The 17,925-nt window shown below is 46.4% G+C and overlaps 1 protein-coding gene across 1 annotated transcript in view; it reads right to left on the minus strand.

Moving 5' to 3' along the window:
* Positions 1-3,160: 3,160 nt before the first annotated feature.
* Positions 3,161-17,925, minus strand: part of LOC142588777 (uncharacterized) — a 67,186-nt gene continuing 52,421 nt past the window's right edge. Inside the window, exons 11-14 of the mRNA XM_075700595.1 lie at positions 14,845-14,962; positions 8,664-8,831; positions 4,326-4,457; positions 3,161-3,458 (exon numbers count right to left, since the gene is read on the minus strand). Of these exons, the coding sequence (XP_075556710.1) occupies positions 3,291-3,458; positions 4,326-4,457; positions 8,664-8,831; positions 14,845-14,962 (586 nt within the window). The 3' untranslated portion in view covers positions 3,161-3,290. The remainder of the gene's footprint in view (positions 3,459-4,325; positions 4,458-8,663; positions 8,832-14,844; positions 14,963-17,925) is intronic.

A 17,925-nucleotide genomic window follows, 5' to 3' on the forward strand; every position in this document is an offset into this window, starting at 1 on the left:
AGCAGTATCGGGTGACATGACCAATGCGGCGACAAGTGAAACATATCGGCTGGTCGTCCGTAGTTCTCCGCTCAGTCGGGTTGCGATAACGCTGAGAGAAGCGTTGAGGTGGAGCGAAAATGGTAGAAGGGCGTTCGTTAGCTCTGCGATTGGCGACAACACAGACAGAATGTAGAACAATGTTTTCAAGTTCCTGGCGAACAATGGCTTGTACGACGGGTACTGAAGAAGGGGTAGTAACAGGGCTGCGCGAACAGAAAGCTGCAGGCGCCATCGCGTCCAGTTCACTTGGAACGATTCGCACCACGTCCTCTGGTGGCGACGCGTGCTGCTGTGCGGGCTGATATGTCCACCTCCACGTTGCGGCAGTATTGGGAAGTCTGGAGAATGGGTACAGGACGCGTCGGCTTTTGGCCTGCTCGAATTGTCGGCACTTCTTGATGATAGCATCAACTGTGGAGCAACATTTTCACATGAGCATATTAAAGGCGTCGTCAGCAATTCCCTTGAGCACATGCCCTACGTTCTCACCTTCTGTCATGTCGTGATCGGCTTTACGACAAAGGCGCCAGCACGTCCTGTATGAGCGAAACAGAGGACTCCGTGCGGGATTGGGCACGGGAGGGCAATTCCAACTTTGCGGCACTTTTACGGCTGAGTAGTTTGCCAAACAACTCTGTTAACTTCACTTTGCATTGGTCTGAGCTGGTCAGCTCCTCTTCATGGTTTTCAGCTACACCTTTGCCGAGAATCTTACGTAGAACAACAGGTTGGCTAGCACAAGCGTAGGGTGCCATCCGTTCACTCCACTCACGCGTTCGTACATAGCCGCCCACTTTTCAACATCGGTGCCATTGGTCCCACAGACAGTTCCGGGATCCTTGTATTGCATAACCACAACCGAAGGGCACAGCGACGTAGCTGGTGATGGTGACGTTGGAGGCGGCAACGACGTTGATCCCGCGTGCTCACCGTCATTCATGGTGAGGGCGGTGATGCGACGGGTCCACTGCAGAGCTCCGTTTCCAGCAGTGGTACCCAGAACCTCCGCCAATATGTTACCGGATGTTGGGAGCATCGACAGACTGTATTTAGAATGTATATACAAGCAGAGTCAATGGAAATAAAATGGCTGACTAGCAACAACACGCAGCAGCTAGCCTCTCGCGATATTCTTCTTCTTCTCTTCTTTTATCCTTCCGTAACAACATATCTGTTCAACGGGACAATCAATCAACGTCAGGTTAGACGGATATCGCGCGGACACAGCTGAAAATATTCCGAAAGCCGTCCCCGAGCATTTAAACCAACCAGGTCACAACTTTGTATACTTCAGTCAAATTCCCGTTATGCGCGAGACAGGAAATATGGAGAATCATACCTCATCCATAAGTTCAAGATATTGCAAGAGATACACATAAACATTTCACAGGGAGCTTCAGAATCAATCCGCTATGCTAAACGTTAACCTATTGGCTTTGCCTAGGTTCTTTTTGTTATTTGGGTTGTCAGTCATATTCCAACGTCCCTTTGCTTTCATTCGTTTCTGTGAATCTTTTATTTATTGTTTATATATTTACCCTTTTTTTCTTCCCACGAGCACCATTTTCTTCCGCTCCTTTTATTCTCTCTTTCAGAGAGACGACAGTTCATTCCCATCCAGTGTATCACGTATCACCACTACCCCCTTCCCGTTGTCCAGGATGCTTCCAATACAAGAGGAACCTACAATGACACGTCAGCCGGCTGACACATGGCACAGCCTCAGCCTTGTACGAAGGCTGAGGCTGGTACCAGCCTTGTATCAAGGCACAGCCTTGTACCAAGGTACAAGAAGCAAGCAAAAAATTTTCCCCATCAAAAATGAGAGCTGGGCGAGTAGGTGTCGTTCCATCTTAACGAAAAAAGTGTGCAAAAAAGACGTAGACAAAAACAGAGAAACAACATTAGGTCGTTTCGGACATTCGGCCATTAAGCGGTTTATTGCTGCTTAAGATTGTGTATACCCGTTTTTGATAAAACTGAGATTTCGTACAGGCATAAACCGCAAAGTCCAAGGTAAATAATGGTAACCTTTTACATGTTTTTGGAGGGTGACAGATGCATTAGTCAACAGTCGATAGCTTTGTCTCAGACAGAAGTTTGTGCCAATCAATTCTTGATTAGGAAGCTTTGCTATTGCTACATGTATATTATTTTGGTTTTCTCGTAGTTCTCCTTTCAGCGTAGTTTCCTACTTAGTGTTTCTTTGAAAATAACTGTTCCGAGTAGCGCCAGAGTTTGTCGTTTCTCTCTTCCTCGTCTACGTCTTTCTCGCGCCCTTTTTGGTAAAAAAGGAATTTTTATCCGCTTGTAATCGCGGTCATCGGCCAGTTTTTTTAGAGTGAAACAACTCGTCACTATACACGGCTATTCGCCTCTCTACAGTCTACCTAGACCAGAGGACTTCTGAAGATTTATTTCTTATCAGAATAAAGCACTCCGTCCTTGGTCAGTTCCCCGTAGTCGACACAAGCCGCATGTTGGCTTTACAGCAGACCCCCCCCCCCCCCCCCCCCGGCACCCCGCACTCCCGCTCCTATGTTTTAGCCAACGAAAACGAATTGCTAAGCTCGTTACCAGGCGATTGCGATTGCGACAACCTGTTGACAGTTTAGGAATGACTGATGTGTGGGATTTATCACTGACCGAATGTTATGCGTAGTTCGCACAAATGTTATATTTTATGGGGCACAAAATAATTCTTCAAGCGGGCAATCAAATTCTACAGAACTCAATACAGGCGCACCATGCTCACTTTGATCTTCAGCAATGTGACATTTCATCTAATGTCTACTTACCCTCCACACTGGTCACAAAATTTGAAGGAAGTTTATGCAGTGCAGCTTTCACAAGCATGATGAATGCACAGAAAGTTTAGCTTCTTTTATGCATGCGCTTACGAAATGACGGTTTTATGTCAGGATTTCCACAGCACGTTTCACGATTTACGTTATTTCTTCATTACAAAGAAACACACAAAAAATGACGGTAGGCGACGTAAACATCTTCAGACGTGAACGTCTCGAATTCAGTAAAGCATGCCAGAAAGCCGCTTGATTACCACGCACGCCATGACTTATGCAGAGAATCATTTGAATACACACAGCCTGTACCATTTTACTGTGTAGCTTGCTCCGAAGATGGCCAACAAGCATCGGCTGAAGCGGTTAAGAAACTCTCCATAGGAAAAAAAATAACGAAGCAGTTTCTGGCTTCCCAGCACAGTCGCGCGCAAACAACGCGTCGGGCTAACCCGCCGGTTTCTGCGCCAGGTTGTAGTAGAAGTCCTTGAATTCCTTGACTCGCTGGAAGGGTCCTTTGGGCAAGCAGCGCCCTGATACGTCCGTCAGATGCACGTTGAAGAGGAACCAGGTGAAGTTGGCTCGCCTGCCTGGCATCTCCATGATGGGCATCACCTGTCAAACAGGGGGAGACAGTAGGCGCAACATTTGGTTTTCTTTCTTCCTATAGATTACAAGCACCAAGATAGGAGTTTGCATGCATTTGATCTCAAACATCAAGTGGTTTTTTTCCTTCTTGCGTTTTTTTTCTGTCGATTCATCTTTCTTTCACTTGTTGGGTTATTGAGGAAAACTCCAAGTAAACTGAATTTATCCGTGATCGTCATAGTTGTACTTGTCCATGATCGGTATATAGCCTCGTGAGTCGCTGTAAATGGCATTTTGCCTAAATGGGACTTCGTCATTGAATATTACCGCGGTGCACCTGTTGTAAGCGGCAGATGACAACAAAGCAATTTAATTCCACCACAGAAATCGGTGTATACCACCTGGCTATAAAACCGACGCAAACTCAGCAAACAGCATGATAAATGCCATAATTATTACCTGATGGAGATATTTAGGCAAGCTGACACAATGGTGGCAAGTAAGACGTGCTATCTGTTAATGCATTAGACCATCTAGCGGATAATCATACGTGCTATTGAATGAAATCACGTCCTCGAGAGTATCAGATCCGCAATATGTGAAGAGAGAGCCCACAACCAAGCATCAGCCCACAACCGAAGAGTGGTGTTTAGTTCTTCTGTACGTGCAGTACGTGGGTGTTCGGCTGCACGCAAGCACGCAGAAACGAAAATGCAGGCTATACAGAAATGAACATAAATGATTTATTTTGTGTCCACCACAGTGCAGTTCCGTCACTGTAGCACCACGCGTTCTTTTTATCCAAGCATCAAATATTCCTAAACTTAATGTTGCCCTGTACCATTTCAAAGCCGCCCTTTCGGAGTAACCCTGAATATTGTGAACAGAAGTTACCTTTTCCTGCATCTGGGAAACTGTGTCGAACGTGTGGAAGATGATCTTCTTGAGAAGGGTCTGCGAAGACGGATTGTTGAAACCGATGTACGACTTCTCGCGGTTGAGCTCGGATTTGACAGGTTCGCATGCCTGCGAAATTGAAGCGGGAGAAATCGCCAAACACAAGGTAAGAACTCATCACCATCGTCATCATCATAATCATCATTGTCCTCCCGTCTAAACTGACTGCAGCTCGAAGCTGTCTCCATCACGCCTTGTTCTGTGTCAACCAGTTCCTTCCCGTCACTGCTATTTTCTTGATGTCCTTGCTATGCATAGTCCCCTGAGAACTTACAAAGCCCCTTATTCACTCTTGCGGAGCGTGGTTTGAGGGGCTTCGAAGGAAATTAAATAGAGATAACAATTAGGACGTATTAGCAGATAACCTTTCTAGAATATCAACAAAGCCACTGTGACCGCGAAGAAAATATTGTGAGGTTTTGCGTGCTGAAACTGCAGAATGGGTTATGAATTAGTAGCGGCGTTCGAGAAGTGAAATTACAAAATTTGATCGAATAAGAATATTCGTAAAAAATGACCGCCGGACATCAAACCAATAATTCACCAGCTTTAATAGTTAACACCCTAGTCCAATACGAATCGAATCACAAAGCCTATTTGATTGGAAAATGCGATTACTGACACAGACCTAGATATGACGAGCAGCATAGTGAAGGCCCCACATTAATTTCGACCGCTTAGAGCTCCTAGAACTAAGCCCTATAAGCGGTACACGAACGTTATCGCATTCCGCCCCTTGTTAGAACGCGACAGGGATAGCAAACTTTTAAACAAGAACACGAAGCAAGGCACATAGTTCCATTGATCCTATAAATGTCAGTGAACGGTCACTTGCTATTTATGTTACCAAGATGTTGACATGCCTGCATGGGCAAACATAAGCAGATGTCGAAGAACGACTGCGAACACTCGCTTTGACAACACTGTTGCGATGAAGAGCGGCGGCAGCGGCGAGCGAAATGTTCTTCGGGCTGCCTCCCGGTTCAACGCGTCGCCTGTGCCAGATTCTCAACCGTCCCCGCACTAAGGAAAACGCACGCCAACCTGCCACCTTCCCCTCGCCTCTTCTAGCGAGCTCGCAGATCCCGATTTTCCCCCTTACGCGCAGGAGGAAGTGGCATGCATCCGCCTCACCTCCTTCCCTGCGCGCAATGCGCCACATCACCGAACCACCGTCGTTCTGGGATCTCCATCGCAGCTACAGTACACGGTGCACGGCCGGGATCTTATCACACGAAGGCTTTACACAGAACACCACGGCAATGGCGACTACAGAATTCCCCTGGACTCTCCATATAGTTGCTACTGCAATAAAATTTTCTTGAACAGGTCCTCAAGCTTGGCAGAAGCTACAGCGGAAACCTCTTTGATGAACATCAACAACGTACACTAAAAAGTAACAGGCCGAGCAAGCACAACTAATTCTCTAGAAAGATAAATCCGATTTGCTTTAACGTTACCACAACTAATAATTTTACGTGATCGTTTCGGGTACAATTTCATTGTAACAGTTACACTAAAGATTATCGCACCCTTTGGGGGCGCTGGTTTTATCACGGCTGACACCGTTAGCGTTAAGACTGTAAAAATTTGCTGTACTCAACAGGGAGCGTAATTTACACCCGCAGTGAGAGAAGCCGCAGTTGAAAACCTCGTAAGAATTCTGACGACCTGGTGCGCACCCAAGTGTCTACCACGAGATTTTGATAGCAATTGCTATGAAAATGTATATTTAGGCGCCCGTTGCTGCGGCGAGCGTCGGCTGCCCTCGTAACGGAGCGAACGAGCATAGTAAAAGATGCAGGAGCGAGAGCGGAGCGCAGCGGGAGAAGAAAGACAACGATAGCAGAGATATCATAAGAAGCCAACAAACACTGACACCAAGGACAACATAGGGGAAATGGCTTGTGCTTAATAAATGAAATAAAGAAAGGATAAATCAATGGAAATTAATGTGGATGAAAAAAAACAACTTGCCGCAGGTGGGAACCGAACCCACAACCTTCGCATTTCGGTTGTGGGTTCGGTTCCCACCTGCGGCAAGTTGTTTTTTCATCCACATTAATTTCCATTGATTTATCCTTTCTTTATTTCATTTATTAAGCACAAGTCATTTCCCCTATGTTGTCCTTGGTGTCAGTGTTTGTTGGCTTCTTATGATATGAATAATAAACATCGGGCCCCTCGGTTAACCCCCTTTCTTCTCGTAGATAACGATAGCAGAGAGATAGATAGGGTAAGCGGAGCAAGAGGGGTCAGAAGAACCGTGACGTGAAGAGCGGAGGAGGAGGGTAGGGCGAAAGTGTGAGAAGAAACTCATATTGCCGCAAAAGACGGGCTATGCGGCGACGATGGCTACGAGGTGGTGCCAGAACAGCGCGTGTCGTCGACACGGAAAGAAAGCACTGCTTGAGCGGAGGCCTGTCTGCAGCAGCTGCTGTGAATCACGACCATACGTCCCCAACGCGCTGCCTCTCGCGACCTCGCGGTCATCGAGGTAGTCGCGTCGCACTTCGCTTCGTTTCCAATGTGCCGCATGACACATTGTCCGCGCCAGCCAGTATACCGCGAAATGAAACACATATGGAGCTGCGCTCAAATTTACCATAAGAGAATATCGTAATCGTCGGTAAATTTTTCTTATCGTCTGTCGCAGCTATATAATGGTACTCACATGCTTCAATAGGTTGCCAGAAAAAATCACAGCCCAAACCCTCCATACAGATGGTTAAGCAGCGAAGCTGACGCGTGCAGCCTCCGTGTTTATCACTGGGTTAATCCCGACGGTTCATTCAACGACGGTTCGTTAGGCTGTCGGATCCTCGGTACGCAGTTGCTGCTTGCGCTCGGCTGCATGAGCCCGTCGGTGTGCCAGAGTGGAGCATCCGCACGGCGCAGACGAGCTCGTTCCCGGTTCTGCTTGTGGCGTTGCTGATCGAAAGCTGCCTGCTCCTAAGGAGTCCTAAGGAGTCCTAAGGCATGACCTACCCATTTCGGAGCCGGAGAGAAACTGCTGCGGCCGCACTTGGCTGAGACAGAAAGCAACGACGTCACTACGGGCGTCGCTAATCTAACATCTCCTAGATAACACAAGGTCTTTTTACTAGAATCCATGACGTCATGTTACCTGGCCCGACTCCCATATCATCTAACGCGGATGCTCCCGAGTAGGCAACATTGATTTTGACGCCACCGATTCATCGCGCCAGCCTTGTCAGGGGAAATTTGGGACCAGGTAGCGTGACGTCATCAATCGCAGTAAGCACGCCGTTTACTATCTAAGTGGTGTTGGCAAATCGCGCGCCTCTTCTTTTTTTTTGTCGCGCAGGCGCATGGGGTTGCGCCAGATGTGTTTTCAACGTAGAGGCGACTGACAGATGGTCGGACGGATGGAGGAATTGGCTAGCCATATATAGCTTCGCTGTACCAGAAAGCAATTTGTCCCCAGGCATGTATCAATCGTGTACCTAAAGGGTGAATTTGTTGGCCTAGGGATAAACTAGCTCCTTTAAAGTTAAAAAAAATTCACTGACAATTACGATACTCCCTAATGCGGAATTTGAGCGCAGCTGTATACGTGTTTTCATTTCGCCATATATTGGCTAGCGCGGACAATCTGTCTCGCGCGGAAGGTTGCAGACGGAGCGAAGTATGGCCCGACTGCCTCACTAATCGAGGAAATCACGAGAGGCAGCTCGTGGGTCACGCGCCGGCGCCATTCATATTAGCCGCCGCAAACGACGCGCGCTACTCTGGCGCCATCTCGTAGCCGTCGTCGCAACAAAGCCCGTCGTGCGCGGCCCTATGCTTTTCTTCTCACGTTTTCGCAATGCCCTCCCCCTCTGCTTTCTCCTCGTGGTCTCCACGCTATCGCCGTCGTTGAACTCCCTCCACGCTCCGCGTTTGCTTTTTGTGTTTCATTGTGCTGGTTCGCTCGATTACGACGGACGACGCGAACGCCGACGCTCTCCGCAGAAACGGGCACCTAAGAGATGCGCTCTAAAATTTTGCTGTGCGTGGTTCACTACAATATCTCGTGTGCTACAGTGTGAATACGCGCAAGTATAAGATACTTTCCAATAACGAGTCAATGAGTAGCTGGTACCGCAATATCATGACAACGTCTATTTCACTTTATGACAGTGTAAAAAGACAGATCGATGTTAGATTTCGCTTGGGCAATAGCCGCACACTACGAGGAGCGCCATTGGTTCCCAAACGTGCCGGTGCTGAAAGGAAGAAGATGCGTGGTTGAGCAGCAAGAATGGCACTTGCCTGCGAGTAGTCCGTGATGGCGAAGTAGCTGCACGGCTCGTAGAGGGCGCTGATGGGGATGCTGTACTGCTTATTCATTGTGTACATGATCACGCCCATTTGGAAAGAGAAGGCGACGGTGAGACTAGGCCTCCCAAAGCTGTCCCTGGCCATCGGCAACGCACGCTCCTGCAAATACCGGGAGGCAGCGCAGTTTTTGACGTAATGGTAGATATTTGTGCACACTTGCTTACGTTCTTAGATGTTTGTAGCGCACGCTAAGGATGAGTTGCACTTCGTCCTTCTTTTATCGCTGTGTTCACCCAGCGCTAACAAACGTTCAAGAGCGCTTTTGCCAAGTATACGGTCTATTGTCTTGCAGTGCAAAACAAGAAAAGGGAAGCACTCGAAATCTGGCGATGGTTATGATATACTGTATTCTTGCTAAGCTCACGAACCGAGCCCTGTACTTAACGTTAAAGACGCTCCCCACAAATGACAAGGTGGTCAGTTTGAATCCCGTCAGCGCACGTTGCAATTTTAGGGATAGTGGGATGTGATAACCATAGGTCGGCAAGCTCACTCACGAGCACGCCTGAATCTTACGCTCTCCACACTCTATTCACAGGCGTAAAGTCGATCGTTTGTGATTGCAAAAGCATACGAATGGATATGAGCACGAGTGTGAATAGTAGCGGGGAAATTTGAATGAAGTGATTATGTGAATGCGAGTGAGCGGGCGTGAGTGTAGGAATTAGAGTGAGTAGTGACGTGCGTGAGTGCACATGAGTGTGAGTGAGTACATAGCCTGCTAAAATCATGGTGAGTGACTACGTGAGTTGGGCGTACTCTTATTCAGCTAACCTATGAATGCTGATGGGCAGTTACAGAAGCGGTGAGCGGTAATACCGTCCCGATCCCGCCACTATACCATATATCTTGTCTTGTGTGTTTGTCGAGTTCGTTGCAACATCTCTATTTTCCTTTGTTTTGCTGTCTGCCAGGCGCTGCCACTCAAGCCCCTGGTAAGGCTTTGGTAGGCCTGATTTTGGTGTACGAAAATTGACATGAATAAAAGTACTATCTATCTATCTATCTATCTATCTATCTATCTATCTATCTATCTATCTATCTATCTATCTATCTATCTATCTATCTATCTATCTATCTATCTATCTATCTATCTATCTATCTATCTATCTATCTATCTATCTATCTATCTATCTATCTATCTATCTATCTATCTATCTATCTATCTATCTATCTATCTATCTATCTATCTATCTATCTATCTATCTATCTATCTATCTATCTATCTATCTATCTATCTATCTATCTATCTATCTATCTATCTATCTATCTATCTATCTATCTATCTATCTATCTATCTATCTATCTATCTATCTATCTATCTATCTATCTATCTATCTATCTATCTATCTATCTATCTATCTATCTATCTATCTATCTATCTATCTATCTTACGGCAAAGATCGGTAGCGCCGTTCTGTTAGAGCAAAATGAATCAACACTTGCAAAAGCGATCCCTACTGTTGTTACGTGCTCTTCAAAACGACTTGAAAAGCAAGGAGGGCACTCTGTAGGGAGATAATGTGGTCGAGAGACAAAGCTAAAGTTTCGGGGCCAATGATTGGCTAAGGCTAACAGGGGAGCTAGGGATCGATACACGGTGATGTAAACAGCTACTGTAGGAGAAACGCCTCATTAAGTAAAAGTACCCAAGTGCAGCGGTTTTTATCAACCTAAGTTAGGAGAAAGCTTTAGTTCAGGTGATCTTATCTAAATACACGGAAAAGCAGAAATCATTTCTTGGCAACAGCTGCATCAAAGTTGATGAGGTCTGTTGTATTTCAAAGAAAAATGGTTAACGTCTAGTGACTGTTGGTTGCGAATTTTTGATGTATGTCATCAATATATTTTTAAAGATTGGCAAAAAATTCAAATTCTCAAAGAAAACTAACTTGGATACAGCTCTTAATTCAGCGATAAAAACGATTTGTATATTGTATTTAATAGCACATGCGGATAAAATTGGTATATTACACATGAATCTAAAAAACATGGGTAATATGGGAATGTAGCATTCGCAAAACCCTCGTAAATAATGTAACAAATTCACGGAATATATCAAGTGACATATAAAATTCGTCCGCTTTGGATGCTCTAATGGGTTCAGTTTACAGAAATGCGATATCTGTTCTTAGCGTGCAGCTACAAAGTTGTAAGCTTCGTGCGTCTGTTTTCTTCAAACTTATAAATTTTCGAATATTCCTGTGAAAAAATTCAGGCGCTAAACCAAAACTACGCTCGCAAGTCACTATCATTTACCTATTTCACTAAAATGCAGCAACTATCATTAAATTGGTCTAAGGTTTATTTCCGAAAAGCACTTCTGCGTTTTACATGTGAGTATTGGAATAGGCGGTATCGGAGTTTGATCCGATCTGAAGCTTCCTCTTAAGCGTGATAATGAAGAGAACTCACATGGTTGGCTCAAGAGTAGTTCACAATGAGGAACTTCCGTTCGAGAAGCCTATGTCTTCTCTTCAATAAATAAATAAATAAATAAATAAATAAATAAATAAATAAATAAATAAATAAATTTTACCTTGTGTAAGGAGGGCGACAAGATAACGCCAATATATGACCAGCGCCTGGCGCGGCACGTCTCCCGTTAACTCGGGTAGCAAGCTCAGTGACAGGTTAAGCACAACGAAAAATTAATACGTAACTTTCTTTTTACACAGGCTGATTGTGGTGCTCAAATCTGCGCGCATCGCTTGCATGTAACCTACCCAAAATTAAATAATTGAACATTCTACGGATGTTTCCAAACTTCGTTTTTCGGCCTGTCAGTGACCTTTTCCGAATGAACTCGCCATTTAGGTTGACATGGGGCAACTACTAACGTCATATAACTGCGCATGTTTTATCATCCTGCGATTTTAGCGATATAGAGACAATATGGATATAGCGATTTTAGGAACAAGAAATATTATTCTTGAGTTAATTTAAAATAATTATCCATTCGAGCTTTGTTGCTTGAAAATTTTCTTCATTTATCAACACCTCTACTCAAAGGTGTCAGAGCTTGGGATATGCACCACATATTAACTCTTCAGAATGAATGTTCGCAAAAAATTCCTAACGTAGCCAGCAGACCATCCGTCAAAAAACTTAGCTGAAAGTTAACTCTGTCAGTGGTCGGGTTCTTTCGGACGGGACGCACCCGCAGCGTCAAGAATATTATTTATGCAAATTTTATTACTATAGAAAGTTACTACAAAATTCAATATAGAGGAGGAGGTCATGGAGTCGGAGGCTGAATCGGCGCCTCCTGTGCGTGGTATACGTGAAAGTAAAAGTAAACATAGTTATAGCAACGACAGTAAAAAAATTGCTATAAAGACAAATTAGAGTGGCAGCAATTATCAAAACATACTAGAGCTTGTACCTAGACAGTTATACCAGAAGCTCAATTAGCGACATATATAAGTTTGAACAAATTGAACAGAAAGCGGCACGTTTTAACAATTTCGCACGCGAACAATAAGCGTTATATAATGAACTACAGCATTTATCAATGACAATGCAAATGTAAACATTAGGTAGCATATGTAAAAATTTTATGTAGGGCTGGATAGGTCAAAGTGAACTTTCTGAATTATGTAATAAATGAGCGTAGAACGGTCAATTTTAAAACAAATAGTAGCTAGTTCCTATATAAAAAAATGCTGAAATGAACAGTTTCCTTGCCGTTAGCAGTTCAGACTTTCGGCAAGATGAATTTTTTTGAAGAGCAGATTATGTGATGTTAGTGTTCCCTAGTGAAGAATACGAATTAAAAGAAAAGGGAAATCAATTGTTCCTATTCTAAAGTAACCAGATACCTACACAATATTTAATTATGTCGAACACTCTAATGATATCATTGGCCTTTAGTAATTGTTTGGCTGTTGTGTAGCATGGAGCTAAAAATTATTATTTTGATTGCTCTTTCCTGAACGAAATGTAGTGGCACAATATAAGTACTGCATGTAAATAGTTATACATTAGTTGATATGAGTAATAATGAATGCATTATAAGAGAATTGTACGTGCATAAAAACGGGCGAGCTGGAATGAAGATGCGTATACCATTGGACGTCTTTGTGACGCCTAAAATGTGGTAATGATAATCTAGGTATGTAGTGGCCCAACTACATGCAATCGTCGCTATCCTGCATCGAGTACCTGGCAAGCAGGTGGAAGAAACAGTAGGTAAAGATTTCTCATGTATGTGAAAGCAATAGCTTTAGTTTTAGTTTGATTAAATTTTAGTATATTAAGAATAATATAATAAGAAGATCGGCACGAAGCTTTTCGAGTGGGCAGTTCATGCTTTTATCAGAATTAAATACTGTGGTATTGTCAGAATACGGCAGGCAATTGCAGTGTGTGATTAAATTAGGTAGATCACCGCAATAAATTACGAACAAAAGTGGGTAAGAGAAAAACCTTAGTGGTACCCCTATATTAGCCGTCTTTTGCTTTGAATAAGTACCGGAAAACCCGACAACTTGTTTTCCATTATGGCGGTAGAAAGGGGTACGACGGCGGATTATGGCAGGACCACATATTCCCATAGCGTCAACTGCTTTAGTCAAGTCTACAAAAAATAAAGCCGGCAAAGCTATTATCATCAATAGCCTTTCTTGTGTAATCTGTGCGAAATCGTCCGGTTTTTCTCCCGGATATTACAAAATGAACAAAACGGTTTACTTCTGGTTGTGACTCAGTGGCTATGGTGTTAGGCTGCTGAGCACAAGGTCGCGGGATCGATTCCCGGCCACGGCGGCCGCATTTCGATGGGGACGAAATACGAAAACACCCGTGTACTTAGCTTTAGGTGCACGCTAAAGAACCCCAGGTGGTCAAAGTTTCTGGAGTCTTCCACTACGGCGTGCCTCATAATCAGAAAGTGGTTTTGGTGAGTAACCCCCCCTCCCAATCCCCCTCCCAAAAAACTTCTGGTTGTGAAGAAATGAAAAAGAATATATATTACATGGATAACGGCAAACGCTCTCTTTTTGCAGTCCTCATATTCTTATCTGACAAAAGAAATGTTAACAGGCACTTGTTGGGACAAAAACACAGAAACGTAACGGTACGTCAGCGGCTCTGATAACGTTGAGATGAATTTAAAGCTGAACTGGTAACGTGCTGACGCAATATTCGCGGGCTCTATTATAGACCGTTATTCGTCTAAAAGTAGCGTACTTTCGAATAAATGGACGAACAACGGAGCTGGTGTTTTTCTGCTTCGATGGTAGTCCATGCATCCGCAATTGCGCAGTAATACAGTACAATAATACATGTAGAGTAATAGAAGTCATGCATACTTCTGGAGACCAGTAATACTGCGAACACATTTATGATGAGAGAGAAAAGACGCAAGACGGAAAGCTGGGTTTCAATTCTTGGACACGCTCAGCGTCACGTCGGGGCATTTGAACAGAGAAAATAAATTGAGACAAACTCTGGCGACTTGCGTGCCATAACCACGATATGAGGTTCGCCATAGTGGAAGCCTCAGGATAAAGTCTTTGACTACCTGAAACTCTTCCTTTTATCTATCCAATGATTCATATGCGAACGTTTTTGCGTTCAGGCCGCATCGAAATGTGACCACCGAGGACACGAACCAAATCCCCGACCTCGTCCTGAGCAGCCCAACGCCATATCCGCTGAGCCACCTCGGCAGTATTTGAACAGCGACCTGTCGACACCACATAACAGATTACCGATAAATAAAAATTTCATTGCCCTCTAGAAAAGCCCTCACTTAACGGAGGGAGCTTTGAGAACATTTCCCGAAGAAAAAAGGCCGCATGCGGAAATTAGTTTTCAAAATGTGCGATGTTACAATAATGTGCCGCCGCGGTGTTTTGCGTAGAAAATGAAAGTAAGGAATATTTTCCTTCCTTTTGTACAGTAATTATCTGCCATTTTCTAATAAATCAGAGGACATATTTTAGCAGGCAAGCCAATTGAGGGCCCTCTGAGGCGCCTCTTCGAAGTTGCAGCGTTACATTAGTTGTAGGCTGAATGACAAGGCTGTGAGATGTGTTATTTTTGTCGCAACATCCGTGCTCTGGCAGCTTTTGTTCTGGGGTGTACGTAGATTTCGGTGGAAACTTACCAGAGTTGGAGTGTACGGGTTTGGGCTCCTGTGGGCGTTCACGGGCAGCGTGATGCATTCATAAATTGAAGGAATGGTGATGATCGTGGTGATTATGACCAGAATGTCGACATCTCTCCTGCGGGAGAGTGTGGCAATGAACGGCAAAGCGTAGAACAGCGAATAGTGAATTGAAACGAAAATCAGTAGAAAAAGAACCTCGAGATTCTTCGTGTCGCTCGCTGAACATATAATGCAATGTGACCAACGATACTCGGTTTTCCATTGTAGAGCCTTGCAGGTCGTTTTTGTTTTATCTCATTTTTGTTTGCCTTAAATTTGGGCACTCTACAGTTGTACAGTCATCTCAATAGCTGCTCTCACAAGGATGAATTCAAGCCGTTTATAAATTGTGGTGCTGAGATCATGAATCCGGTTACTTAGGAGCTATTTCAATATAGTGCATTTTTGTTACATTGTTTAATTTTTTAAACCAGCTAAGTGAGTGTCATCTTGCAACATGCAAATATTATCAGCATCTTCGTGCAATCTAACCCAAAAGGCGGAAGTGCACTTTCTCAACACGAGATGTTGAAAAAACCTCTCCTGGTGATAAAAACAAAGAAAGACTCTCAGGCGGCATCAATAAAAAGGAAGTGTAGCAAGCGTGTGATGCCCCCTCAGGCATAATGTTCGTTCGCCGCCAGGCTCGGTGGCCTGCCAAGCTCGGCAGGCAACATTGGTCACCGCACTGCAATAAAGTCCAACGAGCACAGCTGCTCGGCGGTCAATCATCGTACAGCACCGCCAAGCTGCGGAGCGTCCGGCTAACGGAGGATGCCTCGAGCCCTCCCTTGTTCACGAACCCGGGTGGATCGTGGCACTGGCAACGAGGATGGGATACTCGTGACACTGGCGATGAGTACCCACGGATCGTCCCACGCCACAGCGAGCGGCGAAACACCGCCCCCCATTGCTGCCACCATGCCGCTGTACTGACGGCTCGAGCCGTTCGAGGGAGTTGGATCCGCCTGGTAAATTTCCGAAGAGCAAGTCCACGTGTTCTTCCGGGCAAACAACACACCCGAGGCCAAACAGCGGGGCATTTTCCTTGCCAGCTGCGGGACCGGCGTCTTCAGCCTCTTGCTCGACCTTCTCAAGCCAGCCACGCCGCACGTTAAGACGCTGGGTGAGCTGCTCGCAATACTGCACTCGCATTTCAACCCAGGACCGTCCATACTAATGGAGCGTTTTCGCTTCAACAACCGGAGCCGCCTGGAAGTAGAGACCCTCTGGCAGTTCGTTGCTCCACTACGAGGGTTAGCGAGTGCCTTCGTTTTCAGGGACCAGCTGGACTCGCTGCTCCTGGACCTCTTCTTCTGCGGCATCAACAACCCCGCCATGCAGACGCGACTCCTGGAGCTTCCCGACCCCTCGCTGGACGAAGCCGCGAAGGCAGCACTACAATGGAAGCTGCCGCCAAGGACGCCGGGGAGATTCCCCGTGCGACTGGCTCACCGTCGGAGGAAGCGGCGGAAAACGATTTGGCGACAAAGGGCAGTACCTGCGGTCGCTGTGGTGGTGCCCACTCCCCCTCACAGTGCCAGTTCTCCCAAGCACAATGCTTTATGTGCGGGAAAACTGGGCACCTGGCACGTGTATGCAGTAGGGGGAGGATGAACAGCAAGCAGCAGCAGCAGGCTGATACTGGTACCACACAAGCCCGCGGCCAGGGTAGCCGTCGCAAGGGTATGAGGTGGGGGCGTGTGGAAGCAGGCTCAAGTTCTTCCGCGGCCATGCTCCACGTCGTGGGCGAGAACCCGCCGATTTTTGACATGCGGCTCACAGGCTTTCTACCGTCGTCTGTGCCGCCGTGCATGCTGACCGTCGAAATCTGCGGGCACCCCATCTCCATGGAGGTGGACACAGTGGCCAGCGTGTCAGTAATGGCCGGGAAACTCTTCAAGCGTATTTTCCCTGGCGTGTCCGTCGAGGCTTCGGGCATGCTGCTGCGCAGCTACTCCGGGCAACTCTCCCAGGTACAGGGTCAGGCACAGGTCAGCGTTCCCTTTGGCAACAGGGAGGCAACCCTTCCCCTTTACTTAATGAAGGGGTCGTCGCCGACGCTGCCGGGCCGAAACTAGATTCATGCACTGGGCGTTTGTATGCCAGAGTACCAGAAAGCCTACGTGCATGTGGTGAAAGACGGCACGACGGCTGGCATCTATGTACCTGAGGGAGCCCGGCCACGTTTCTTCCAGCCTCGCCCACTGCCGTTCGCCCTGAAGGACGGGGTCACCCAGGAGCTGCAAGGGTTACAGCGAGAGGGCATCCTGGTACCTGTCAAGACATCTGAATGGGCTACTCTCATTGTACCAGTCCTCAAGCGAGACGGCCGTGTGAGGATCTGCGGGGATATCAAGGTTACCATCAACCCTGTTGTTACCACCGAGAAGTACCCGCTGCCACGGATTGAACATCTGTGGTCAGCATTGTCCGGTGGACAGAAGTTTACCAAGCTCGACCTCAGATATGCTTACCAGCAGCTGGCGCTCCAAGATGCCTCCCGGAAGTATGTCAAAATATCGACAACTTTGGGGCTCTTTCAGTACACGCGCTTGCCGTTTGACGTGGCCTCGGCCCCAGCCATATTCCTGACGGAGATGGACAACCTCTTCCGGGGCATCAGGCACGTGGCGGTGTACTTAGACGACATCCTAGTTACTGGCAGCGACGACGGGGACCAGCTGCAGAACCTGCACAACGCCCTGGCACGCCTGCAGGACGCCGGCCTCAAGCTGAAGCTGGAAAAGTGCGTTTTCCAAGCCCCCAGTGTTGAGTACTTGGGACATGTCATTTCCCAGGCAGGCCTAGCCCCGGCTCCCCGCAATGTTGATGTTGTGCTCAAGGCACCTAAGCCCCAGAACAGGGAGCTTCAGAACTACCTCGGCCTCATCAACTTCTACAGGAGTTTTCTGCCGAAACTGTCGGAGCATCTACAGCCGCTAAATCTTCTACTTCGAGATGGTAAGCAATGGGTCTGGAAGAAGGAGCAGGACCGAGCCTTCCAGGGCAGGAAGGAGCTAATCACCAAGGCGTGGT

Source organism: Dermacentor variabilis, chromosome 7 (genome assembly GCF_050947875.1).
Source record: "Dermacentor variabilis isolate Ectoservices chromosome 7, ASM5094787v1, whole genome shotgun sequence".
NCBI lineage: Eukaryota > Metazoa > Arthropoda > Arachnida > Ixodida > Ixodidae > Dermacentor > Dermacentor variabilis.